Raw genomic sequence first — 26,493 nt, 5'->3', positions numbered from 1 at the left:
CTACCATAAATTTTGAAATAAATGTACATAATTTACTTTTTTTTCTTACTTTTCTATCATACTTTCATGTGTTTATGAAGAAGGATTATTAAAAGATTTGTGGGTGTTTACGTTTTAGTTAAGCTAAAACTTTTTTTACATTTTAATCATTTTGGGGGGTTTTGGGAAGGAGTTTGATCTACAATTTGGAACACTGTAAATCAAGTGCTACTACTATACGCAGAGTAGCAAATGTAAAGGTCAGAAAGTAGGTTACCTAACAAAGTAGGTTGTTTGAGATGCCAATTTGTGTGTCTATATTCAACAAAGTAAAAATAAAATTAAAAATCTTCATAAGCAAACTTTATTTTCCATAGAAGACCATTCTGACGACTGTGCCTTAATGACTTTCTATGATTAATTTTCAAGTTTAATAGTTTAGGATGATTTTTCAATAATAATCTCCTTAAACTTTTATCAGTAAGTTAATCAATTATTGTAGATGAAGTAAAACAACAAAACTGAATGTTTGGAATCTTAACTGTGCAACATGTTAATCTTCAGGTTTTCAGGTCTGAATAAACCCATGAAGAGCTCTACTAAGACCACAGAGCACTACTAGTCTAGATGCTTATCTTGGGGTAAGATTGACATATACATATATATAAGGGGTAGTTGGGTAATGTTCTGCTGTTGGTTTTTACCTTTATTTTACTAATCAGGGTCCTTAAAGCCCTTTTCACATCAGGGGTCTTGCCTGCGGGTGAAACTGCCTGCCACTACAGAGAGTTACACATCGACCATACATCAAAATGGAGTCCGCACACCATGCGGTAGAACAGGATGCAGTGTGAGAGTGAGTGTGTGTGTTGAGATTGCTAGTGGCAGAACATCTCTTTGCTTTGGTATCACTTCACATCACTCAATGCGTGCATAAAGCGTGGGGAAGGAAATGCAGGAGCTATTGTAAAGAGTGGTGAAATAGATGCTTTGACCTGACAATGTACAACAGAAATTGTTTCAAACAATACCATGCCCTAAAACCACAGTCCACTCGTTTTTAAGTATATAAAAGTAGGATCATTTTAAAGTTATGGCACAACAAATGCATAGTAATTCAATATCTATCCAAGTATCTTTAGTTTCATAGTACTAAAGGCTCCAAAACTGTCTTCCGCCTGCTCAAAATTGTGAAGTTCAGTTAAATTGCAAAATGACTGAGGTGGCCAGCAAAAAAGTAGTCTATAATTGGAAGAATAGAGACACACTCTAACCCCGTAACATTGTGGTGAGGACCCATTTTCTATGCTACCAATGTACAGCAAATATTGGGCGGAAGCGACCTGTCAGCAGAGGGCAGCAGGGCTGGAGTTGGGGGCTGCAGAGGATAATCTCACTCGTACTACAGTACTTTTAATGTGGTCTGAATGCATGAGTTTAATCAGAGGAAATCATTACAAATGTCCCCTGATAACTCAACAGGCTCAATGTGCTGGAAGACAGTGTCTTTATCGAGGTAAGTGACTATTATGTATTGATTCATTCATTATCTGTAACTGTTTATCCAGTTCAGGGTCGCAGTGGGTCGGAATCATTGGGCTCAGTGCAAGAATACACCCTGGAGGCTGCACCAGTCCTTTAAAGGCACCTACAGACACTTTTTTTTGAGTCGCCAATCCACCTACCAACATGTGTTTTTGGACTGTGGGAGGAAACCGGAGCACCCGGAGGAAACTCACGCAGACACGGGGAGAACACACCAACTCCTCACAGACAGTCACCCAGAGCGGCAATCGAACCCACAACCTCCAGGCCCCTGGAGCTGTGTGACTGCGACACTACCTGCTGCGTCACCGTGCCGCCCCACTATTATGTAATGCTACATTTAATTGTTTCTCTGGCAGACCTGATGTTATGTAAGATACATTTAGTCCTGTCCAAACAAAATCTAACAGGAGAGCAAACAAAAGCTACAACACAATCTTTGTGTTGTCACTTTGAACAAATTTATAATAAAAAATATACAGATAATAGTTGGAAGAAAGGTATAATGAGTGGGCAGTGGCTTTAAAACAAGTATATTTCTAGATGTGACTTAATCCAATGCAATGTAAAATCTTGTTAAACAAATATTGTATTGTGATTCAAATAATTCAAATGTGTACATAATTTGATCAAATAATGCACATATTTGCATCAAAATAAACTATGCTTAAATTGTTTTTTCCGTGTAACCTGTTACTACTGCCAAGTGCAAATTAGATTCAAGCAAAGAATTCTGTGGTGGAAAAAGTTACCTGTTAACAGCCTTCTGAAAGTCAAGTTTAAGAGATTCCATACACAAATGCATAAAAACCGCACTTATTACACAATTATGAATTGTAATTTCTGAAACACTTAACACTCTAGAGATATAATCTATTGTTCTTGATAGGTCAGCACCACAAACTTGCATTCAGTGTCTCCCCATGGCATTATCACATACCTCTCTGTCAAACTGGGAGAGGGGGGCATCACCCCCGCAGTCCATACCCCCACCGGATGAGAGTGAACCCTCAGAAGGCGAGGTCATCGTCTGCCGCTTGGTGGAGCCATAACTTCCACTAGAAAATTCACGCCTCAGGGCACTGCCATTCTGGGAGGATGAACCTTTAAAGAAAAGGGCACATCATTTATTTGCTCATTTTTGTTTAAATAATGTTCAGTATTATGTTTTACTTTGAATAATAATCATGAATTTTAATGAAAAACTCTTTAACTGAAAAACTTAAAAATTATATTATTTTGTATTAGAATTTTCAATATTCTCCTCTTATTTTTGGTCATATACCGTAGCTCTGAGCATGTTTCTTTGTACCCTTCTGTAATGGAGCCTCAACACTTACGTGTGCCAAGGCCACTGCTGGCACTCATGGAGCGGCCAGGCTCAGGTCTGGCCTTAGTGATGGAGGGGATGCTGACAGAACCACCTAACACTCCACGGCCCTCCTGAGGACGCACATTCTGCACAGAACAAGGAGATGCAATATAATGGTGGTTAGGACTAAAAAAAAAACTTCCAAAATACTTCTAAAATGGAGGAAAATAAATATATTATACTAAAAAACACCCTGATTTTAATAGTTCTGATAAATTTGTTGGGCCATTTTCAACAATAAGGAAAGTATAACTTACATTATGGGTTTATCTGGCAAATGTTAAATTTGCCTTTGAAAGTTTAACAGTATTGGCATGTGTGTCATTTTTAGATATTCTGTTTTTGTAATTTTAAAATTATACCATTATAGTGCACAATCACACACACTTTAAAATCATTCGTTATGATTCATTCATGGAATCTAGGGTTATACCAATCACATATAAAACATTTTTGAACATTTCAGAACAAGAAGAAAAATAAATGACTAAGGCATGCAATGAAGCTAATAATCAAAGGTTTCATTGGATGGCTCAAAGAAATGAAGAATGAGTCGTGCATGCAATTATATGTAGGTAAATTATTTGAGTGAAGTGTCTTGGTCCTACCAGAGAGCAAATCGAGACAGGAGTTCCTGGTACAGAGCTTAATGATGGGGAGTGGGAAGAGAGAGGGGAGTCCTGGGAGAGGAAGTTGCCAGCAGAGGTGACAGTCATGTGATAGACATGCTCAAAACTGGTAGGGGTGGAGATGAGGCGCAGGTGGGGAGAGGGAAGAGGAGACCCTGGCTATAGCACAAGAGTGAGCAGACCATGGTAGTTAAAGCGAATAAGAGATGGAGGAAGATGTCATGTATGAGAAAATTCACGAGAAAAGAAAGCAGGGAGAGTGTGGGTGGTGGGGGAGTGATTCCCAGCATGCACAAAATAAATAATTACTACAAAGACATGATAATTAAATAAAGGAAGAGGAAGGAAAGGAAAGATTTATCACCACTGCTTTGCTGTTCTTACCATTGGTAAATCTTTAAGTATTTGGATTCCATCACCTGGACCCATATGTACGACATGATTGAAATTTGTTGGATTTGAGATCAACTTATTCCTCATCTCAGGATCTCTAAGCATTTCTCTAATAGACAACAAAGCAAAGATGAATTTGATCTCAATTGTTAGGCAACTGAATCCATTTGAAAAGTTTACACAACAAATATGCAGGTAGTGCAGTAAAACTAAGTGTTTCCAGAATCTTCAGTTCCATCACCTCCGCTGCTGCAGCCTCTCCTCCTCCGGCACTTGGAATGAAAAGCGCCGTTTGCTTGTCATACTACGCACCATCTGCTTCCTGCTGTTATCAGATGTCTCAGGAACCACCAGCTCGTCTCCCTCTGCGTTAGATGATCGTATAAGTACAGTCTTACAATTACAATTTAATTAATGGATTAACAAGAATCATACGATTACCTCACTCTCAGTCCCAACTAGAATAACAACAAATTGTTCTAAATGAATTATTGGAACACAATAAGAATGACTTTATATGGAAACGCAGTTACCCTATTGAACATATTATTTTTACATACATATAATTGCATATAGGATTCTTACCAGCTGTCTTGTTTTTAAAATAGATGAGCCGCACTGTCTCTAGCCCTAGCAAGTTCAACGAGCCATCAGTATTCAGAGGATGAACCTAAGCACAGAATGAAACCACAGCATCAACAAACATCCTGGGAAACTACATTTGAGCTTTCTTTCTATTAAAGCCAATCGGTCTACTCGGGGCCAACAAATAATTTTTTATAAATATCTTCACAATGACTTATACGTGTCTCTATCGCTGTAGAATTGGCAGTAAAACCTGGGCTTGTTTTATCTATGTATTAAAAAGGCTGTCAGTCATGCACTTTCATTATAATATTAAGACCACACCCACACCTTTCTTAGAGAAGATAGACGAGAGCATTTTGGTGTTTTATCATATTTCCGCTTTGTGGTTTGTTTAAACCTTGCTGAATGCTTTGCATAACACTCAAGTTTAGTATTATACAAATAATTCAATATATGCAAATGTGTTCCCAGAGGCTTTAAGGAAGACTTTTAAAACTAGCATCCAGAAGTTGCGCTAATTAGTAAATTTATAAATTAACTGAAATATACAATGACAGACATATGCAAAATCTTCCTAGGTTTACTTTTAGTGCAACCTTTCCTCTAATGCACATACACAAGGGAGAGAAATGCATTCTGCATATAATCTACCCATTTCGCTTCCTGCACCTTACATTGCACATGGGAAGAATGAGTCTCATGTTTCATGGAAACTGCAAAAGAAAAAGTCTAGCCCTTAAGACCACAGAGTTTCTTTTTCAGTCATTGAGGCAGTGCAATGTGCAAGGGCTGAACATCTACCTTTTTCAATGGAATGGTCTGTATCCACTCCATGGTGTTCACATCAAACACATCCACAGCATTCTCACTGTATACCGACAAATAAGGTGCATTATAACCTGCATGAAAAAACACACAAAAACTCTCTCAATATCAACTCCAGTAGTGATAAGTAGACTGCTGAAAGATAATTTGCCATGGTATCAGTGTACAGAGAACTTACAACAGGCAGTAGGCACAGCTGGCCACATTAGCTCCTGTTGCCGTGAGCGCCTGCCTTGGCAGTCCACATAAACCCCTATACTGCTAAAGCACAAGAGCAGCTCTTTACTGGAGATTTCCACAGCACACAGTGCATCCAGCCCCAGCTGTCCAATGAAAGCCAGCGTGTGATCCTCTGGATGGAGCAGGTTTATGGAAGGCCCATCTCCCTGCAGATTATAGCGTAGGAAGCCAGCCTGGTAACCAACGCATAACTTGTCACCCTGCAGGGCCATCCACTGAACCACACTGGGCACCTGGAACTCCCTTAACTTCCGGTGACGCGTTTTACTCTTGATGAGTTCATAGCAGATGACCTGTTTCTTCATAGCCACACACAGGCAGGTCAGAGCTCCATGCCTTACTACACCAGAGACCAAAGTCTGACACCCCCTAGTCTCTGGCAGCTTGTAGAAGTCTGTGTCACGGTCGTCCAAAGCAGCCATGGGAAAGAGACGCACATGGCGATTGCGGCCAGAGATGACAGCTAGCAGCTGCTCTGAAGAGATCAGGTCAATATGGTGGACCTTTTTATTATCTCCTACCTTGATGATCTCTGTGAATAAGAGCATAAGAAATGCTTCAATAAAGTAACAATGAACAAAAAGAAAAATATCACAGATTTTGCATAAGGTGTAAAATGGCTGAAAATTTTTGAGGTAACTGGAGGGCATGAGCACTCAGTTATTTAGACTTCAGTACAGTCTGCTTGCCATGAGTATTTTGTATAACCTTTTATGAATAATGCGTCCACATTTACAACAGTTTAAATGATGCATCAAAAAAAGTAATGAATCATTGCACCACTAAAAGCTTACCATCTTTGGTGACATGAATGACATAGAGGCCCTCCTCATTACCCAGGGCAATTCTTTCATGGTCTGTTGAAAAAAAGAAAACAAAACTTGATATATGACAAACAAACAATAAATAGGCAACAAATATGTGGTTTTGTCTAGTTAGAATTAACTGGATATAATATGCGTAATACAATGAAGAAACATCTACTAGGTTCTCAAACTTTCTAGACAAAGTACCACCATTATCAATCCGACCTATAAATAATATCCCAGAAACACCCACACACACACTCAAAACATGTACACAGTAGGAATACATATGCATTTACCGCTTAACATTTTAGTGAAAAGGCTGAGACTAGCCGTACAGTGGAGGAGACTATACAAATGTGTTTAAATCTCACTAATTTTGTATTCACAGAATTATGAAAACACAAACAATGTATAAGTTACACATCAAACAATTTCAATCATTCAATAATTCCTTTTTCAGGAAATGTAGTAAATTTTCATTTGTCATTCCACCCTAGGATGCTTCACGTACCAGCAGTGGTACACGTACCACAGTTTGAGAACCACTGTACTAGGACTTTGTGGGATACTTAACAGTGCTTGACTATTCTCAGTCCTATTCTGAAGTAAAGAATACCTATAATAGCAGCAGACTGAGTGGTTTTGATGAGAGGCAGTGTGCTGTCATAAGCTTCTTTAGGGACGTAGACAAAGCGCTCCTTCAACTTGTTCTTCTTTAGAAGACGGTGCAGCTCATTCAGTACACCCACCCACTTATTCTTGTCTTGATCACTGTCTGTCAGGACCAGGATGGAACACTTCTTACTGCTAGAAGCAGACAGCTGAGATGCTGTTACCTGCAGTGGAAAAACTGCATCAAAACTCTGGAACCAGACCAGGTGATAATAACATTCTCAAACAACTCTTTACCTCACTTAAATCTTTACCTCAACATTCTCAAGCTTTACCTCAATTCTTTACCTCACTTAAATCACAGTCACTGTGTCATTTACACGTTTTGTAGCTAAAATATGAACAAGGGCAAAAAGAAACAAGGCAAGCCTAGTTTTGCCAGACCGGCATAGAGCCATTGACACAGAGGTGTTTCTGGACTTTCAAAAACAGGAAAGCCTCGTCATTTAAAGGTCTGGAGAAGCTTTGGTACTTCGTATTAATGTCTTTGTTACATGTGGTTTTTATTATGTGATTGTTTTGTACCGAAAATATGGGCAGGACTAATAAATGCAGAAATGAAAAAAGAGCAAAACGTTTTGTTCATAATATACAACACCAACATTGGTGTTTTCTTATTCATTTCGTTTAAAAATAAATACTAGATGATCTACCACCAAAGAACAAAGAACACCAAGAACATTTTGTAGATTTTTAATTTTTTGTGTAAATGTTGCCTTTAAGTTCTCTCTGTGAAATATGGCTGGACTAACAGTTCCTACTCATGCACGCTCGTTTCAATATTAGGAGTCAGTCAGTCAGCGAAAATGCCTCTTCTAGGCCAGTCCAGCAAATATATAAATCCAAACTGTAGCAGTAAATTACTTTGTTTTAAAACCATGTCAGGCTTAATTTAAATCTAATTAAACTCACTCTGAAAATACAGGGAATGTCCTTCCTATTAGCATGGATGACATCAGATGCTAATACAGGGCTGACTGAGAAATCCTCATCCCTGTAGAAAAGAGATATCAACTCTCAGAAATGGTAATTATACAGTGATTAGATATAGAAATAGTAGTGAAACATATATTAGTTGATCAGATCAATCTGAAACTTTTATTCTCCCAAAGTTGACAGACCTCATGTCAATGACCTGATTGACGACTACAGTGGGCTGAGCAGCCTTGCCCTCCGCTAGATCATAGAGGAACAGCTTAAAGTCACATACAACAGCAAGGGCCTTCTGCCACCCTTTTTTCACCCCTGCTAGTTTTGGTACCTTAGATAAAGTCAAAGGATTTCAGAAAGCAAATTGTTAATGTACAAGTTCAATCAATAAGCCTTTAAAAAAAGCGCAAATGTCCTTGGAGCAAAAATCCTTACCCTCACTTGGCCCTCATAAACTGTGCCAATGCCCTTTTGGGGGTCAATACCTAGGGGCCCTTTCTTTTGGTCTTGAGGGATAGGGCAAACTGCAGGGGCTTTGTCTGCGCATGTCACGTGACATGAGAAGTTACAGACTGCAAGAAAACAAAGAGAACAGGTAAGTAGAAGCTCTATCATATGTTGTATCATATCGAAGTACAACAGAATCAGAATGAAACAGAATTAATATGAAATCATGGTTTTAAAAAAGGTCATCCTCTATTTTGGTTTGCAAGCACTCAACTTACAGTTTTATTCTACGTTTCTTTTGCCCCTTTCACACATGCACTCCCGAGCATTGGGTCTGGAGATAGTCTGGAACGGACATTCACACATGCAGCTCACAGCGGGAGATGAAATGTGATTTAGGCCTGGCAAACGGTGCTTCTACAGCGCATTCAGGAAAAACTCCGGAGTATTTACCACAACATTCTCACATGTGCAGACTTGGACTTTACCCAGAACATTTACTATGGCTCCAGCAGGATAAACTTCAGGTAAGATCCGGGAAGAATGTTGCGAGTGGTCACGTTCACACATACAGCTCCTCCGGGTAAACACCGGAACATATCTGGATTACCATGCATGTGTGAAAGGGGCATTTGGTTTGACAATGGGGAAATGAGCAGGTGAAGAAGTTCATTCTGATAGTTACATGTTCTCAGCAAACCTTGTAATTAGGAACCCAACAGCTGGAAAACCTACTTGTCCAATTTGCTTTTAGAATTAATATATTTGATTTTGCAGCAATGATACCATGCATTATAGTATTTTGTTTAAATATTTAAATATCACATTTGTGAACAGCTAATATTGTTTTCAGTTAGTGCACATACGGGGGTAAATGCAGGGGAAACATCACAGTGATCAGATGACTAACAGTTTTGTTTTTACTGTTAAAAATTTCATTAGGTCAATGTATAATCTGTGATCACTGTATATTTTAGAGGGCTTTGTTAACTTTTTTTGTTTTTTTTTAAACCAAATGCAGACTAAATTAAAATATTGTTCTCTATTCCTTTCAGTTAATTTTAAAGGTAGTTCTCACTTTATTTCCCTTCTGAGGGATCATAAACATTCTGTGGTTACCATGCTTAGTTTAAATATTCTCTTTATGTCACTTTGTTAAGGGATCAAAACATTCTGTGGTTGCCATGCTAGGAGTACTGTAATGTGATCATATATTTAATTACAATGAAAACGCATTTCGGTAAAAAAAAAAAAAATCAAACACATCAGTGGTTTAGTATCCCTTACCTTCACATGTGCAGCCCTGTCGAATGAGCCCCACCATCAAAGAGGTGCACTGATTACACTTAGTGGGAGTGTTGAAAGACTTCACCACAAACTGATGAGCTTTTGGCTGCAGGTAAGAATGAAAGACGATATCCACTTTTAAGTAAGCAATTAGCTAATTCTAGTTTTATTATTTTCTATTCAGCTATTAATAGCAGAAAACCTGCAAACCCATACCTTAGGTATAGAAATACTAGTGCCACTGTATCCTGAAGAACTCATGGTAGGTGTCTGTGTACCTCTCTGTGACTGATCCACATGCTGAAATAGAAACAGAAACAGAAAAAAAAGATCACTACAGAGTACACCACAAAACTGTGGTCTGTTGTTTTTAAAAGTTACCTCAAGGGTTTCAGTGTCACTTGTGGTGGAAGGAGAACGAGAGCGAGACATGACGTGGGACTTATGGTCCTCGTCCCTGGATGGTGTGTTGGACAGGCTGAAGTTATCGATGGAGTCAATCTAAAGGAGTAGAGAGGTAGACCACTGATTTTAAATTTACATTAATAAAATGTTTCCAATGATTGAAATGTTATACATTGTGAGAGTGTGGGTGTATGTACAGTACTGTGCAGAAGTCTTAGGCACCCAAGATAATTATATATATTTAAGCTAATGCTTTCTCAGTAAGCGTGGTGCTTGTATAAAGTTATATATAATCATAGTAAATAAAAAATAATAATAATATAAAACAAATAAGAAATATACGATTTTTTTTTCTATAAAGTAGTAGGTGTGAATGAGTTTAAAGAACAGTGTTTTGCTCAGATTCTCCTTGATTTGCATGAATTTGTTAAATCAACAGCATACATTTAAAATCATTATTAACCGGTAAAACTAGGTATTGGATCACAATCTCAAATAATACGAGAAATAAGACTCCACGAGGAGAGACTTGGAAAAATTTAAACCAACACATTCACACACAGAATACCACACTCACTGGAATAATGTTATTTGGTTTTATTCTAATGTTGTGCTTTACTCACTGTTTGTTTGTTTTTAACAAATAAGCACTTACTGCTCAGATAACTAGCATTTTAAATCTCAATCACTGGTGCCTAAAACTTTTGCACTGTACTGTATATATTTTTACAAAATAGGATTTTACAAATTTTTTACAAAAAGGACTCTAAAATTTTAAGCCTTAGAGCATCATTAGGCTAAACATTTCAAGTATTCATATGAATTCATATTCGTATTCAGAGTCAAAGCATGCTTATACAACAAACATTCAAATCCAAAACAAGCAGTGAACAAGAAAATAGTGTGAATGTATAGCAGGCAACAAGCAATATAATATCAAGTAACAGTAAGAAAATGTCTTCAGTTTAGCACACATGTATAAACAACACCAATCTAACAGACATGTAAATGGCATCACATATCAGTTACTGCTTTTCAAATGTCAACCATTACAAAAACATTAATCACATCTTAATATTCTTATCAGAAAACTCATACACACAATGTGTAAATCTGCATTACATACAGAACGGTTATTTTGATACAAATGCAGAACTCAGATATAATTCAAACCCTAAACTCGGAAATCAGCAAACTATTTCAAATGAAACAGAATATAATACTGTGGCAAAGATGTGTGTTATATCCATGGGCCACAGCTGATATCACAAGGTAGAGAAGCTGTCACACTGGGGATATAATCATTACTAAATAAAATACTCAAATAAAAACTGTGACGTTTAAACTGTTTTATTATTTCTGTCAAACCTTTTAGTTCTCATTTAGATGTTAAAATGAAAGAGATATAAGTATATGAATCATTGACACATTTGTAAACAGAGCTGTTTGTGTGTTTCAGTGAGTAGAGAGGTGTTCGGGCCACATTCCAAAATCGCACCATGCTCCCCACATTATGCACATTATAGATAATAAATCTATTAATGCTGCACTTAATTTGGTGCTAATTTGACATGACAAAGAGAGACTCATAGCTCACTACATTTTTCAACATACAACGCGCTACGTGAGGGCAGAAACGGTTATTTTATGACCAAAACTCTGCCCTATGGAGAGTGTAAGGAAATATTTGGAATTTGGCCTCGCCTTTGCAGCAGCTTAGAGACACCTCTCACTGATCACTCAATTTCAAACAGGGAATAATTTAGGCAGACGGTTGTGATAAAACATTATGCTCAAAGAATCTGTTCCACACTCAGAGCGCAGGGGCGGTGGGTTCAGATTATTTACCCTGTAAACAGGGATAAAAACATGCAACAAAAGAATATGTGGCTTGTGTCTGTAGTCTCTTACACACTAAAACGAGTGAAATAACATCATTACTGAAGCTTGTATATTAGCTGTGCATGAATAACTCACTCAGATTTGATCAGAAGAGCAGCAAAATGCACTGGAGTCCAACATACTAACAGTTTTCTATTAGATTCTATGGCTAAACAGAGTTTATCTTTCTTTTTTCTGATTATGCTAAACTGTGGGACATACTGATGCCAAAGGGGCCGTGTGTTTCTGGGTTTTGTGGGAGAGAAGCTGTGTATAAGATACATTTATGAACTAAAAAATCATGTGACTACAACCCATGGATAGGATCCCAGACGTTTCACAAGCACAGAAACGTGAAAAGAAAAAAATGAACGTGGAAACAAACCGAAGAATGCACAAAACTATATATAATACAATCCAAGTGTAGACTCATGCAAAAACAGTCATGCACACAATGCACATTCTTGCATCTTGCATATAAAAAAAAAAAAAAGAAAAAAAAAAAAGAAAAAAAAAAAACCCAGAATGTCAAATACACCACCATAAAAAGGTGAGCTTACACATCTGCCTTTGCTGGCTGGGCCACAGGCAGGGGATCGCTTTAAGAAAAAATAAAAATAAAAGAAAAGATAATAAAAGAAAAAAAATTATATATATATATATATATATATATATATATATGTATATATATATATATATATATATATATATATATATATATATATATATATATATATATATATATATATCATTTTTTAAATTATAATTATTATTTTTTTAAGGTAATAATCAGAGAGTACACATCACAATCACAGGAATAAGCTACAGGGAAGATGAATTGATGAACTGAAGCATTTCTAACAGGAAAAATGTGTACTTTGTTTGATAAACTCAAAAAAGATTTAAGTACAAAAAGTAATTAAATAGGAATAAAAGGTAAATCATCTAGAAATATTGCAAGAACAAAATTAAGAGCCCAATGACTTCTCAGTACTTACATCAAACTGATCTAAGGCAGAGGTTGGAGCGTTGAGGAAAGCAAGGAAGGAGTTCTGTGAATCTTGGTGCTTTACACCTACAACATGAACATAGATTCATAGAGAACATACAATAATAAGCTATGTCAAAAAATATGGATTGCTGTCTGGAAGTCATCTTACAATGAGAGTATGTGAGTTTACCCTTAGACAATCGCAGATCATCTGTTTCTCGGTTCAGTCTTTCGATCTCTACCTGTAGTTCTTGATTTTTCTTTTCAGCTTCCTGGAGTTTGCTAATGAAGAGAAAATAATAGTTAACAACAGAAAAAAAATTGTTTAAATCCAACACTAAGGCAACAAAACTGCATTCTTCATTTGCACTCCAAGATCCAAGGTAGCTCATCTGAAACTGTTTCTTACCACTCAGTGGCCATGTTGGCAGATTTGATTTTGTTAAGCTCATCTTGAATAATTTGCTTAGCTCTGATCTCTGCATCCAAGGCAGACTGAAGTTCAAGACGGGCAGACATGTCCAACTTGGCCAAGCGCCGCATCTTCCAAGGCATGTCCTACCATAGTTAAGAGTGGAGAACGGTTATTACTATCATGGTGCTGGCAAAAACTTCATAGTTTCTAGAGCTAATTCTTGTATACACAGGCCCAACATTTATTCTATTAAAACTCAGAAGTCAAATTAAATGAACACATGAATGCAAATCCTATTTTCTCATTTATAAGCAATATTCAGAGTAAAGTTCAAACTCTTAGGTGATCAACTATTCAGATCAGATATAAAGATGTAAACGAAAATGTGTATTAGCGTAAATGTTAATGTGAAAGCTTTACTACCATAGAGCGTGCTCCAAGAGTTGTGACCTTCAGACATTCCAATTCATCAGTCATCTTTGTGGCCAGAGCTTGAAGGTAGCCCCGTGCATCCTTCTCATCACTCACCCTATGGGACACGGTTTATAACTGCACTTACGTTCATTACCACTAGATGGCATTATGAATCTATATCACCTTCAAGATGATTCTGATTCATCAGGAAAAGTTATTTTACATGAGTATGAAATGTTTTCCAAATAGCTTTAGAGTAGCAATATTTTTGTCACTCACCACTGGATGATCTCCGTGATCTGGGCCTCCCAGTGAGCCACACTCTCTTTCTTATCAGCCAGCTGCTTCATTTCCTCCTCCAGCTGCTTGTGACTACAGGTCAGCTTTTCATACGAATTTGTCAACTAAACGTAGAAACCCAAAGATATAAAGACATTACCACCACACTTTATATGTTTGCCTAATGACTGCATTAAATCACTGTATGAAATTGAAACATCAATAATTTAGGTTGCTATAAAGAGATACAGAGAACAGTAAAAGCACTGACTGGCCTAAACAGCTCTAAAGGTACACTTCCAACTGCAATTTTCTTGCTACATCCAATTCATTTCAAGATGGAACTTTGTCACGTCATGCTGCATGCTGGGCTGTGCATGGGGAAATCTTAATTAATAAAAAAATTAACGTTAACACTACACTGCATTTAGCCAATCAGGTGACAGAAGACTGGAATTTATCTGGTCTTGACTGGAGCGCAGCAGATTGTTTTGTTTCCATAACAACAAAGAATCATCCACATAGGCAGGAAGACTCAAGAGGTCCAGTGGAATGTGGCCAGAAAAAGGGTTAAGGGACACACCATAACGCAGCATGTTTCAGACAGCAGAACTTCTTGAATTCAGTGAGGAAGGTCTTGATACCATTAAGACAAAAGACCTTAAGTGTACACAAAATGCAGTAACCACAGGGGAACTGCATTACCTAGAGAAGTGAATCTCAAATTTTTAAACCCACTGTCAAGTAAAAATTTGTCTTAATTTTAATAGTTGCCCTGTGTTAAACCATGTTGTTCAGCTGAGCACTGCAGAAGGTCGCTGTCTTCACAAGGACAGAATTCTCACTTTGTTTCCTTCTATTTTTGTGCTTCTGGATTTAGTCCTCCAGAGTATACCTCGGGCTTGGTCTTCAGCTTGTTTTTCTCATTTCTGCTTTGCCCTTTCTGTAACCATTTCCAAATTGTTTACGTCCAGTAAGCAACTGAAGCTGGGTTTTTCTTTACATGGATTTCTCTAAAAATTGTGGGATGGCATTCCCTCCCTGGAAAAGATTGGGGTAACATTGTACCCCCATTTCCTTACAGATGTAATCAACTACGGTGTATGCATAGCTCGTTTTATTTATTTATTTATTTATTTATTCATTCATTAACACAAACTAATTTTATTGGGGCATAATTAAAAAAACAAACTGTGAAACATTACATAATTTACACATGAAAACTTTAAAAACATGAACTGATTTTCTATGTCATTTAGTATACCAGCTCTTGGTGCTTCATGTACCACAGTTTGATATCCACTGATCTAGACCACGAGGTTAACAGTGTGTTTATATTTTTTAGTTCTGTTGTCCTAGATTGGACCAAAGAGGAAAATCATACATTTTATTCCTGATGAAATAAAGGGAGAAGGAATGAGACATTTTGTGAGCCATTTGTCAGAACTGGGCTTAAGAAACTTGCGTATACCTGGTGGTATTTTTACAAACTGGAAACATAGCAAAAGTTGTGAAAATGTATCAGGGATTCAAACAGAGCCAGAAAAATGTTATATCTCCAAGATTTGTCCTCTGCTCATTATTTTCAACATACTCCATCGCTACAGAGTGTGTTGCTTCTCGTGATTTCACATCCTGTGTTGGGTTAGATTAGATGCCTTTAGGTGAGGAACATAGCTTTTCATCATGCAGGAGCCCCACAAATAACTAGCCCTTCACATATGAGATTTTTAGCCATGCAGGCCAGTGCGAGATGTGCTGTTTTTTCTGTGCACTCAGTACATGCACTAGGCACACTTGAGCTCATTACAGTTTCCTTGCTTCAGTTTTTGGAAAGTGTTGTTTTGGACATGGCAATGAGAAGTAACAGGACAAGTCAAAGGTGTCATGTTACAAAATTAACCAACCATGCAGCCTCACATCCAGCATAGCAGGATAGCTTCCACACTCTGGACCGGTCCCAGTTTCGAAAACAGCTTTCACGCTTGACATCAGGACTGACCCCAAAGCTCTGGTTTATTTGTGTACACTCTGTGCCCTTAGTGGCACCATGCATGCACGAGTTAGCGAACGACTCAGCGAGAGGAGCCATGCTGGGAGTGGCAGTGCAATCTTAATTTTAAAGCGGGCGATGATTTTCTGAACAATAGGGCTGGCCAAATTTTGAGATTAAGGTATTCCGTTTCTTTTGGATAAATGGAGCTATTAATAAAGGCAACGCTCTTCTCTACCCGCATTCAGGCTCTCTAGCAGTAAAACAGTGCTCTCCCCACACCACCCATATTCAGGCTTATCAACATAAAAGGCTTTGTGCAAGTGAAGCCTAAAAGTGAAGCAGGGGTTGGAAGTGGATTTTGTTAATGACAACAATATACACCACTCCACTCCCTGAATATACGAATATTCACCAAAAATCCCGGCTGAAGCTCCAAAGCCCTAAAAATGGTATTCGGGACAGCCCTACTTGACATACCAAAGTCGCCAATCATGTGGACCCAAGTCCAGAAAAAAGCTCTAGTGTAAAAATGTCCATAATGACTGCCAACATCAGCATGCTGCATACTATCTTTATGTAATTTATTCATATATCCTGTTTAAGCACCCATGTAGACTGCTAGTTCTCATGTAGTCAAAACAAGTGAAAGAAGGGGAACACCTCAGTTTTGGTTTTTTACAGAAGTGGGATGGTGAGCATAGCAGCTTACAAAGCCTGTGTGTGAATGATACTCAGAGCAGGAGTGCCATTAAAGCCCTGATTTCAAACAGACATATTCTCATTCATACACAAGTCTGCTGTGTCATAGTTCTGTCTATCTGCTGTAAACATGTCTGCCGGCTGGCCACAATTGGCTTTGGAATTCAGAGGATTCTGTGCTCACTTCAAAGTCTAGTGCAGTTCTGCCACAGTGATTACAGATAAGTTATTCCAAACCTTTCATGTTTTAAGTGCACTCAGAAAGACATTCTGAACAGAGTAGGTTGCTCATGGTTATTCCAATGTTTTTTTTGTTTTTTTTTTTGCTATTTATTTTGCTTACACAAGCTGAGGCTACCGAACAATGTCCACTAAATATGCTGACATGTTTGTTATACTCAACTAGAGCCCAAACAAGCTCTGCTAGAACATTCTTCAAAAGATATTGAAAGTGGTGTAGACAGTGTTTCTCTGTTTCACCAAACCACAGAAAATTATATAAAACAATATCAAAACTTCTGCACTATCCAAATTTTGACATTCTTTTGACATATATTGACATTCAGATTTAATATAACCCTGTTCAATAAAGCCTTCTGTAAATGGCTGTGCCATATACTTGAGAGTAAAAACAGCTGTTTGATTTGAGAAACAAGCTAGGATGAGCCATGGGAGCAAATGCAGAGGGGTGGGGATGTAAGAAGATACCATTTATGGGAGTTAATAAGACAACACTCTCTGCACCAACACTTACTGCCTTTGAACTGCTGCAGCAGCAGCCAGGCTTTCAGACGCCAGAACATCCTCTCAGAGAAAGAGCTATCTGGCAATGTAGTGAGTCACACAACCTCTAGAATGGCACAATAAAATCTGTCTGCACAGATATTTTGCATCTACATCAACATTTGTTATTCATGTTTGACTCTGACCATTTAACTGTAATTTATACCTGGGTAATATGATCACAGTATGATCCTGCAGTAAACAACATAAGCCAAAAGTAGTACAATGTGTGTTAGAGAGAAAGAAACATGAGAAAAAAAAAACACAGGGATTTACATAGGAGAAAACTTACACTGTCCAATTCACTGGAGAGTTTTTTATTCTCCTCAGTCAGCAGGACTCTCTCCCTCTCATATTTCTGCTTATAGTCAATCTCAAACTCCTCTCGCTCAGTCTGGCTGCAGCATGAAAAAAAATTATTTTAAGGAATCCAGACAAAAATAAAAACCTCACACTGGGCCCATATTTATTACTACAACAGAGATTTTTTAAATGATTTGTACCAGGCAAACATGTAAAACATAAAACAAAAACAAAATCTCACATGAAGTGTTTTTGAGTTTATAGGTGTCATACCTTTCTCTGCGTGTTTTCTCCAGCTTGTCTTTAAGCATCATGATCTCTTTCTTAAGTGAGACCTGCTGGGCCTCTGTATCACGGAGTTCCTTTTTCACATTCTTCAGCTCATTGGTGTGCGCAAGGTCACGACGAGAAAGCTCCTCCTCATAAAACACTGTTTTCTTCTCCAGGTCTGTACGCAGTTTACTCAGCTCCTGATGCTGTTCAGGGGCCCCGGCAGCTGGAAAACGACCAGCCTGCTTTTGCTAAGCACACAGTACCACAATGCAGAAATTAGATACTCAGTACTCACTTAAGTGACACTGTTGTATTGCTGTTTCCACATATGTTGCATCAACAATATAATGAACTCAATACAAATCTACACAGGTCAGTTCATAGTATATACTTAAATTTAGTATACATTTATACATTATATTCTTGAAAAAGTGTAATTATCTATTTAACAAAATAAATTGTCTGTATTTACTTGAAAACAATACAAAGACCATATTAGAAATGTTGAAAATGAGAAATATTATAGCTTTTTCTAAAGATTTATGCTCATTTGTCATTTGAACATGTGTTCCAAAGAAGTTAAGTGGATTTATCCATCTGGAATGCATAATGATATTAAGAGTTTTAGAGAATCCAAAGAAATTTCTAAATACAAAGGCCAAGGCCCAAAACCAATACTGGCAGGCTATGATGTTCGGCTCACTCACAGCTCAAAAATATTTCCCAAAACTTCTAAAAACAATTGTCATTGAAAATATTTCATTGCCGCATATATGCAAGTTAAAACTATGCAAAGAATCATCCATATATAAAAGGATCCAGAAACACTTTTGCCCTCTCTGGGCCTAAGCTCATTTAAGATGGATGAGGGCAAAAGAGTGTTCTGTGGTCTGACAAATCATTTTTGGAAATGTTGGATGCTATGTCCCCCAAAGCTAAGAGAAAACGGACCATCCATGATTTTATAAGCACAGAAGTCTGAAGCCAGTATTCAAAATGGCATGGGGTGTAGACACTGTTAAAGCTGATCAATGTTTACAGGTTTTCGAGCAACATACTCCAGACAACAACTTTTTCTGGGGAAGGCTTTGCTTATTTCAGTCCAATCCACTTTCTGCATGGATTACACCAGCATGGCTCCTCAGTAAAAGACTCTGTGTGCAAAACTAGTCTAGACTTTTCACCAATTGAAAAACTATTGGTGCTTTAAAAAACACTATAACAGAAAAGGTGATTCAACAAATTGGTAAACATGTCCTCATCCCAACTATTTTTGTAATGTGTTGCTGGCATCAAATTCATAAAGGGGAAAACATGTTTCAAAATAAACTTTCTCAGTTTTAACACTTAAAAATGTTGTCTTTGTACTATTTTCATTTAAATATAGCATTTAAATGAATTATGTATCATTGCATTTTAGTTTTTATTTATATTCTGCCCAGCATCCACTCTTTTTTCTGGAAATGTGGTTTATACCTTCAACCTTTCCAGTTCCTCTTCCAACTGTCTGCAGTACTGTTCACTACGCTCCTTCAGCTTCTTCTCTTTCTGGGCTTCAGCAGCCCGTTCTTCTGACTGGGTTTCCATCTAATGCACACACACACAGACATATAATATCTCTGATAAACAGTAGTGTAATAATTTTAAAATCATAGGCATAATTCTTCTGATTTTCCACCTCTTTTCTTGCCCTTTCTGCTTTCCGCACATCTAGCCGCAGGCCCTCTAGCTTATGGTTAACAGCCTCCGTCTCCTCTTCTTTATCCCGTAGCTGGCGAGAAAGGCGTTGTTTGTGAGAGAGCAGCTCTGTCACCTTCTCACTCATCTCTGAGAATTCCTGCATGGCAAGTCTCCTCTGGCTGTCAGCCTCCTTTAGCTCTTTTGCCTGAGCCTTCAGTCTGTCTGTAAATTCCAACATCTCCTGCACACAGCACAATACACAGAAATCAGCAGCTCATACAACTAGTCATCATTTTTTATTATTTACTAAGTAACAAACATTTCATACATCTTGTTTGGTTGGGACACAATAGTGAAGATAACATGAAAATTGTACTTATATATGTCAAGATTACAAGTTTAAGTAAGTGCCACATAATTCCTTCCTTTGGCACTCTCTAAATCATAAAGCTGTACCTTTTGCATTTCCTCTTTCTCCTGCTTCATGTTCTTTAACTGTTTTTCTAGAGAACAAATGAGTTTGGTGGACTCCTCTAGATCCCTGCAGGCTGCACTGGCCTGCTCCAACTGTTGCTCTAAATGGCCAGAGTCTAGGGAGAATATCAATGAGAGATAGCCAAAAACAGCAGAAAGAGAAACAGTTTTAGATATTACTTTAATACTTCTCTGCTGCTCCACTATACAAGTCATAAATGTGACAAACAATATGGCATATGGCTTTGACATATGGGTTTCATGTACCTGCAATCTGTTTCCTCAACATCTCAATCTCCTCTTTCAGCCTTCGGATCTCCAATTCCCTGTTAGCAGAAACAGGGCCATCTCCACTGGAGTACTGCAGAGTTTGCACAGTCTTTGTAGACTCTGAGGAAAAGCACAAACATGAGAGAGAAAATAATGCCTTAAAGGAACAAATGAAATCTAACCTTAAAAAAAGTACTTAACTAAGCAACTAAGTCAAATTTATAATACATGGAGTTAAGAGCTCGGCTGCAAACAGCTATGCGTGTGAGCCAATTTGCTTTGTTGTGTAACTAGTGGACAGACCCTGCAGTTTGCGGCTGAGCTCCACTTTCTCTTGCTCTAGACGACGGATTCTTCTCTCATACGCCTCTGTGGCTAGGCTTTCCTCCAAACTACGCTGCACACACACGTCCATATGTACAGGGGCTGCAGACTCGCGCAGACATCCACGGTCAGACAAAGAGCTGGAGGAACAGGTATCAGCTCACAGTTCAATTGTTCCTTTAATTTAGACTTATGGATACGTGTTTAAATCTTGGCATGAATCACAAATGCAGAAACCTATATAAGTCATGCAGTTGTAAAAAAAATAAAATAAATAAATGTATCAAGACAATTTTGCTAGTTTTATGTATAAATAGCTGGGTGAGTGTCACCAATAAAGAGAGCAAAATCAGTTGTGCACTTTTTTACACTCTGCTTTGGATAACTAGACTCAACACTAAGACATACAAAAGCTTTATGCTGCAGTTCTAGTGGCATCAGTGTTCCACTGAAACCAATCCAAGCTGATGAACCATGTCACAGCAAAGAGGATAACCTTTACTTTTCACTACTTGTTGTGTTATATGTTGCTGTTGCTGTTTGATTCTGTTCAACTATCCTACAATGTGGAAAATTTTACTGAAAGTAACAAAAAATGTTAACTGCAAAGTTTGCAATATTGTCAGAAGAGACAAAGGCCACAGCAAGCTGAATAAACAGAACAACAAACAGAGTCTGGCAAAGAGAGACTAGAGGAGATCTTACCACTGGCTGGTGAAGGTAAAGCCTATAAATGGAAGATGATGTCCAGAGAATGCTGACATTGAAGGAGGAGGCATTGTCTCCTGTACATAACAAAAAATGCTATAATTAGCACCCATACTGCAATCTTTGTTTTTGAAAACCTAAAAAAAAAAACACTGACAAAAAAATAAATAAATCCCACCGAGTTTTTGAGGCAGTCATCTTCCACATCAAAGTTAGAGGTATCTGAAGGGCTACTGACTTCAGGGATATATGGCGCATCACATTTTCGGATGTTGTCCCAGTCAATTCCTGAAAAAAAGGGGTGCTGCTTGAAGTCCTGTATACCGTTTTGGCCCAACCGGTGCTCCCTGCTGCAGATGAGTCTACGGATAAGGTCCTTGGCATTGTCAGAAACCTCTGTAATATGGGCTGGAAACTGGAATCGCTCCTAAAAGAAAGCAAGAATATAATGCCACGTTTATGTAATGGTTACTTCTAGCAGGGAATCAAAAGCAGTTCAAAAGGCCATTACATATAAAATAAATAAGTAAATAAATAAATATAATAAACTGAAACAGCCCCACATATTTGTCAAAGTATTGGATTTTCCCAACTTTGACCATAATTAGCAATATCAATATTTGTTTTTCAATATTTTTAACCACAATAACCATAACTTCTTACCTTGTGGTTCATTATCTTGCCATAAGTTTCCACTAGGGATTCAGCATAGAAAGGTGTTTCTCCATATAGCATTTCATACATGCAGACACCTAGAGACCACCAGTCACATTCAGGGCCATACTTGCCCTTACCATCTTCCATTGCCTGCAAGATTTCGGGAGAGATGTAATCTGGAGTGCCAACTGCCACAGAGGACTGCACCTAAGAGAGAAACCAACACATTATCAGCATCTAGGTGCCATAAAGAAAGACACCTGTGCTTGGCAAGGAGCCTCAGATATGGTGAAACACCTTAGGGAACCACATACTCTATAATTCCTTCACAATGTTTTGATGTTCTTAATGATGTTCAGGTTCAAAGTCTACTGAAGCATTACATTTTGCACAAAGACAAAGCCAGATCAGCACCTCCCTACCTAATGAGGGTAGCATTACTTAGGATGGGGACATTTACATAATACCAGGTATTAATGGTTTCAAAATATATAAGAATATTCAGTCTGTTGCTTCCAGTGACAACTAGGAAACCAAAAATCTGGTGTCTAAGAGCATATTGGATGTGGTTGATACTGGAAAACAAAAGGATGAACTTTGAAACCCTGACTGACTGAGCTTTGAAACCGAGTGCTAAGGAATGCCTCTCTGATTTCACAGAAAGGTGGTCACTATGAAATGCAATTGGAATGAAGCACAGTGGTTCATGTGTTCACGCTGTCTGTCACCATGTCTGGCCTCAGGAGAAAAACGTGTTACACAGTACTGTGTATGTCATTCTACAACATAAATTCTTAAAACAGCAGCCAGGCCTGTGAGCTGAAAAGAGAGGAGAGGTAGTGGAGAAAGAGAAAGCCCTGGTGGTGGACATGGAATCTACAGCTCCCTGTCAGAATGTCAAAAGGCTGAGCAGGCAGAAGCCAGCTGGAGTGAAGCCTTTGTGCTAATGTGTGCAGCTGAAAGAATTTGTGGAAGTAAGGCACTAAATTAGCCATCTCTTCAGTGTCATAGGCCTTCTACACACACACACACTCGCATAAAAACAAACGTGAACAGCTTTAAGCTTGCACGTGTGGGCATGCGGAAACGCACACACTCACACTTGTCTTGTCAGAGGAAAGGGGGATATCCTGCCGAACTCTCTGTGTCATGCCAAAAAAATATGAGCAAATCTCAGTTATGGGTCATTAGACACACTCCTCAATGTCCTGCATTGTAAATGCATAAGGATTTTACATGAAAGGGAACAAACTGCCTTTGCAACTTGTGGAACTATACTGGGATCACTGATCCACCCACCAGTTAATCATTAAAAGGCAATAAAATTACTTTCAAATTTGCTAATACTGATATTACTGATATTCTGAGAAATATGATTTCAGACTTTGTACATTGGGTTTTGACTGCTTTGTGTAAATCATTGGATGTATGAAGAATTTAAATAAATTGGCACACTAAACTAAAGGAAAACCAAAAAGTATTTATAATTAATCAATATATGCATTAATGTCTCCATTTTTACTTACCTTATTTCTAAAAATATTTTGATGAAAGTGTTAAGAGTGATTAATTCATACCGTTCCATCCTCCATGAGTTTAAGGCAGGAGCCAAAATCTGCCAAGCGAATGTGTCCGTTTACATCCAACAGAATGTTGTCTGGCTTGATGTCTCTACAAGAGAAAGGGAGACCACTGAGAAATTCACTTCAATTTATATAGATTCATCAGTTTATATACACACAAAGTACAGCCTACGTCAGTTTAACAAAGACAAATAAGGATATATTTCTCTTAATTATATATTTATATATATAATTTGTTCAGCTGTATTAAAGAAACAAGCTGTACAAAGGCACACACTAATAAATTGGGTTATTTATTTTTTAACACTTTGGTAATATTTGTTGCATTAAAACAGCAACAAAGTTTTGACTTGCAATGTATATAAAATTGGGAACAAACATATCACTGCTATGTGTCTTCTAAACAGTCCAGACATTTTTCAGAACCTTTTCTTGCCTGTGGTTGACTAGGTTCACACAGTTGTAGAGAAAGTCAAGAAGGCAAGCAGCAGTTTATATTGGTCCACATCTCCACCTCATTAAACACACTGTTTATTTGTTCCTCCTCCTCTCTCTCTGCTTTGCCTTAGTGTTTATGAAAAGCTTCGACTACTGTGAAGTGCTTGGCTTAGGAGGATACAAAGCAGTGTTCACACGCAAACCAGAGAATAAGAACCATACACATCGCAAAGAAAATTATCATATGCTTCCAATCTGTCCTTCCAGATTTCTCAACTCAATGCCAATTTTACTGCTTATGCAGAAATTAGAATTTAGATAAATGCTCACACAAACAGAGTCTTATATCTCTATGTAAGTTTTAGCTAAAAAAAAGCTTTCGACCCTCACTCTAGCAAGGGCAACAGCTCTCAAACAGGCAGCTCACAATTGCACCATCATAGCTAATGACAATATACCCTATTATATTGTCATTAAGCTTTTCTGAAAAGATACTAATAATTCTATTTTTGTAAATTGGCAAAAAATTGGATTGACTTTATATTTATATAAATAATAATATATAAATATTGTGATTTTAATTTTAGGGCGGCACGGTGGTGCAGCAGGTAGTGTTGCAGTCACACAGCTCCAGGGACCTGGAGGTTGAGGGTTCGATTCCCGCTCCGGGTGATTGTCTGTGAGGAGTTGGTGTGTTGTCCACGTGGGTTTCCTCCGGGTGCTCCGGTTTCCTCCCAAAACACACAGTCCAAAAACACACGTTGCAGGAGGATTGGCGACTCAAAAGTGTCCGTAGGTGTGAGTGTGTGTGTGTCTGTGTTGCCCTGTGAAGGACTGGCGCCCCCTCCAGGGTGTATTCCCGCCTTGTGCCCAATGATTCTAGGTAGGCTCTGGACCCACCGCGACCCTGAATTGGATAAGCGCTTACAGATAATGAATGAATGAATGATTTTAATTTTATGCTGGCAATTGAGTGTCCTGAACATGTTGTACAAGAGAAAAATACAAGAGATACCATTTCTAAATGAGCATAATGCAACAGAAATAAAAAGGACAATTTACCAATGAACAAACATAAACTAAAATAATAACCTGTTTAAATATCTGTTTTTCAAAATGCATTGTGCTTAAAGCTATATTAAATTTATTCAGACTTTAATTATATCAATATAAAATGTAATAAACAAATACATTTAATAATGTAAACTAATGAATGTAATAAACAAAGAGTAGTTATACACCTGGAGAAACTCTGATCTACAACTGTGTGTGTGACTTTCACCTTCACATTCTTGACTACATTGGAGTCTGCTTATACTGGCTCAGACACCACTCCAACCCAACAGCCCAGTAGATGGCACCTCTTAACCAAACACATAACAACACAGTCATGGGAGGCTGTGAGACTCTGGAACTGGGCAATTAAGAATAATATCACAACCCTCATCAGCACGAGTAGCACCTCCACCATCTTGAATCTCTAATCACTAATTTTGACAATTAAAAAATTAAATAAATAATGTTACTAAATAAAAAATAGTTTTTGCAATTATACCCTGCACCCATACCCCTATCCAGCATTTAATTCACAACCAACAAGAGTCATTTTCACATATAAATCAATATACATCATATACAGTGGTCAAATGCATTCTCAACACAGAAAAGAGAGGTTTAGGCATGGGTTGGTGCCTAGACATTAACAGCACTCATTTGTGTGATTGACCCTACAATTAGTAATATGAAGACGATATGGAAAGGAACCTAAAGATTAGTGTGTTGACAGAGAGTATCTGTGTCAACGAGAAAACAACCTGCAGAGTGAAGCAGCTGGTGAAGAGTTGGTTAGGATCAAGTGTCACAGGTGGGCAGGTGGCAGATTAGCTATGGGGGTGGGGGCTGTATGTATGTCTGTGTGTGGTCAAGGATCAATGAGCCTGAATGAAGCAGAACTACTGTGTTAAAAATAACTTTCCTTCCTCCTGCATACCCTGACCAGACACATGCTGAGTCAACCCAAATTTCGGCAACTAAAATTGTGACTCCCCAGGAAAACCCTGGAGACAGATTTTGATCTGCTCAATCAAGGGTTAGCCATTAAGGCATACATCTGTCTCACTTTCTCTCTCATACATGGCACATACAAGGGACAAACACAATATAAAATTAAACACACCCTCAAACCTTCATGTTATAATCTTTGC

At 38.0% G+C, this 26,493-nt stretch overlaps 1 protein-coding gene across 3 annotated transcripts in view; it reads right to left on the bottom strand.

Annotated features, from left to right (window-relative positions):
- The window catches only part of cdc42bpaa (CDC42 binding protein kinase alpha (DMPK-like) a), a 59,350-nt gene that overhangs the window by 5,518 nt on the left and 27,339 nt on the right, over positions 1 to 26,493 (bottom strand). The window contains exons 6-39 of one of the 3 annotated variants that reach the window (XM_066669002.1): positions 23,846 to 23,939; positions 22,275 to 22,475; positions 21,790 to 22,038; positions 21,609 to 21,688; positions 20,883 to 21,043; positions 20,577 to 20,699; positions 20,292 to 20,425; positions 19,834 to 20,076; positions 19,632 to 19,742; positions 18,156 to 18,403; positions 17,872 to 17,977; positions 14,102 to 14,226; positions 13,832 to 13,937; positions 13,403 to 13,551; positions 13,184 to 13,275; positions 13,001 to 13,077; positions 12,563 to 12,601; positions 10,098 to 10,217; positions 9,933 to 10,016; positions 9,717 to 9,822; positions 8,418 to 8,554; positions 8,174 to 8,313; positions 7,965 to 8,046; positions 6,997 to 7,216; positions 6,366 to 6,428; positions 5,510 to 6,103; positions 5,308 to 5,405; positions 4,504 to 4,588; positions 4,160 to 4,283; positions 3,910 to 4,027; positions 3,505 to 3,684; positions 2,865 to 2,982; positions 2,465 to 2,628; positions 684 to 758 (exon numbers count right to left, since the gene is read on the bottom strand). In XM_066669002.1, coding sequence (XP_066525099.1) covers positions 684 to 758; positions 2,465 to 2,628; positions 2,865 to 2,982; positions 3,505 to 3,684; positions 3,910 to 4,027; positions 4,160 to 4,283; positions 4,504 to 4,588; positions 5,308 to 5,405; positions 5,510 to 6,103; positions 6,366 to 6,428; positions 6,997 to 7,216; positions 7,965 to 8,046; positions 8,174 to 8,313; positions 8,418 to 8,554; positions 9,717 to 9,822; positions 9,933 to 10,016; positions 10,098 to 10,217; positions 12,563 to 12,601; positions 13,001 to 13,077; positions 13,184 to 13,275; positions 13,403 to 13,551; positions 13,832 to 13,937; positions 14,102 to 14,226; positions 17,872 to 17,977; positions 18,156 to 18,403; positions 19,632 to 19,742; positions 19,834 to 20,076; positions 20,292 to 20,425; positions 20,577 to 20,699; positions 20,883 to 21,043; positions 21,609 to 21,688; positions 21,790 to 22,038; positions 22,275 to 22,475; positions 23,846 to 23,939 — 4,846 coding nt within the window. The remainder of the gene's footprint in view (positions 1 to 683; positions 759 to 2,464; positions 2,629 to 2,864; positions 2,983 to 3,504; positions 3,685 to 3,909; positions 4,028 to 4,159; positions 4,284 to 4,503; positions 4,589 to 5,307; positions 5,406 to 5,509; positions 6,104 to 6,365; positions 6,429 to 6,996; positions 7,217 to 7,964; positions 8,047 to 8,173; positions 8,314 to 8,417; positions 8,555 to 9,716; positions 9,823 to 9,932; positions 10,017 to 10,097; positions 10,218 to 12,562; positions 12,602 to 13,000; positions 13,078 to 13,183; positions 13,276 to 13,402; positions 13,552 to 13,831; positions 13,938 to 14,101; positions 14,227 to 17,871; positions 17,978 to 18,155; positions 18,404 to 19,631; positions 19,743 to 19,833; positions 20,077 to 20,291; positions 20,426 to 20,576; positions 20,700 to 20,882; positions 21,044 to 21,608; positions 21,689 to 21,789; positions 22,039 to 22,274; positions 22,476 to 23,845; positions 23,940 to 26,493) is intronic. The other 2 variants (XM_066668987.1, XM_066668994.1) reach the window with 2 other exon arrangements.

This window comes from Hoplias malabaricus, chromosome 1 (genome assembly GCF_029633855.1).
Source record: "Hoplias malabaricus isolate fHopMal1 chromosome 1, fHopMal1.hap1, whole genome shotgun sequence".
Classification (NCBI taxonomy): Eukaryota; Metazoa; Chordata; class Actinopteri; order Characiformes; family Erythrinidae; genus Hoplias; species Hoplias malabaricus.
Note: the sequence above shows the minus strand (reverse complement) of the source record. Positions and strands in the feature narration are given on the sequence as shown.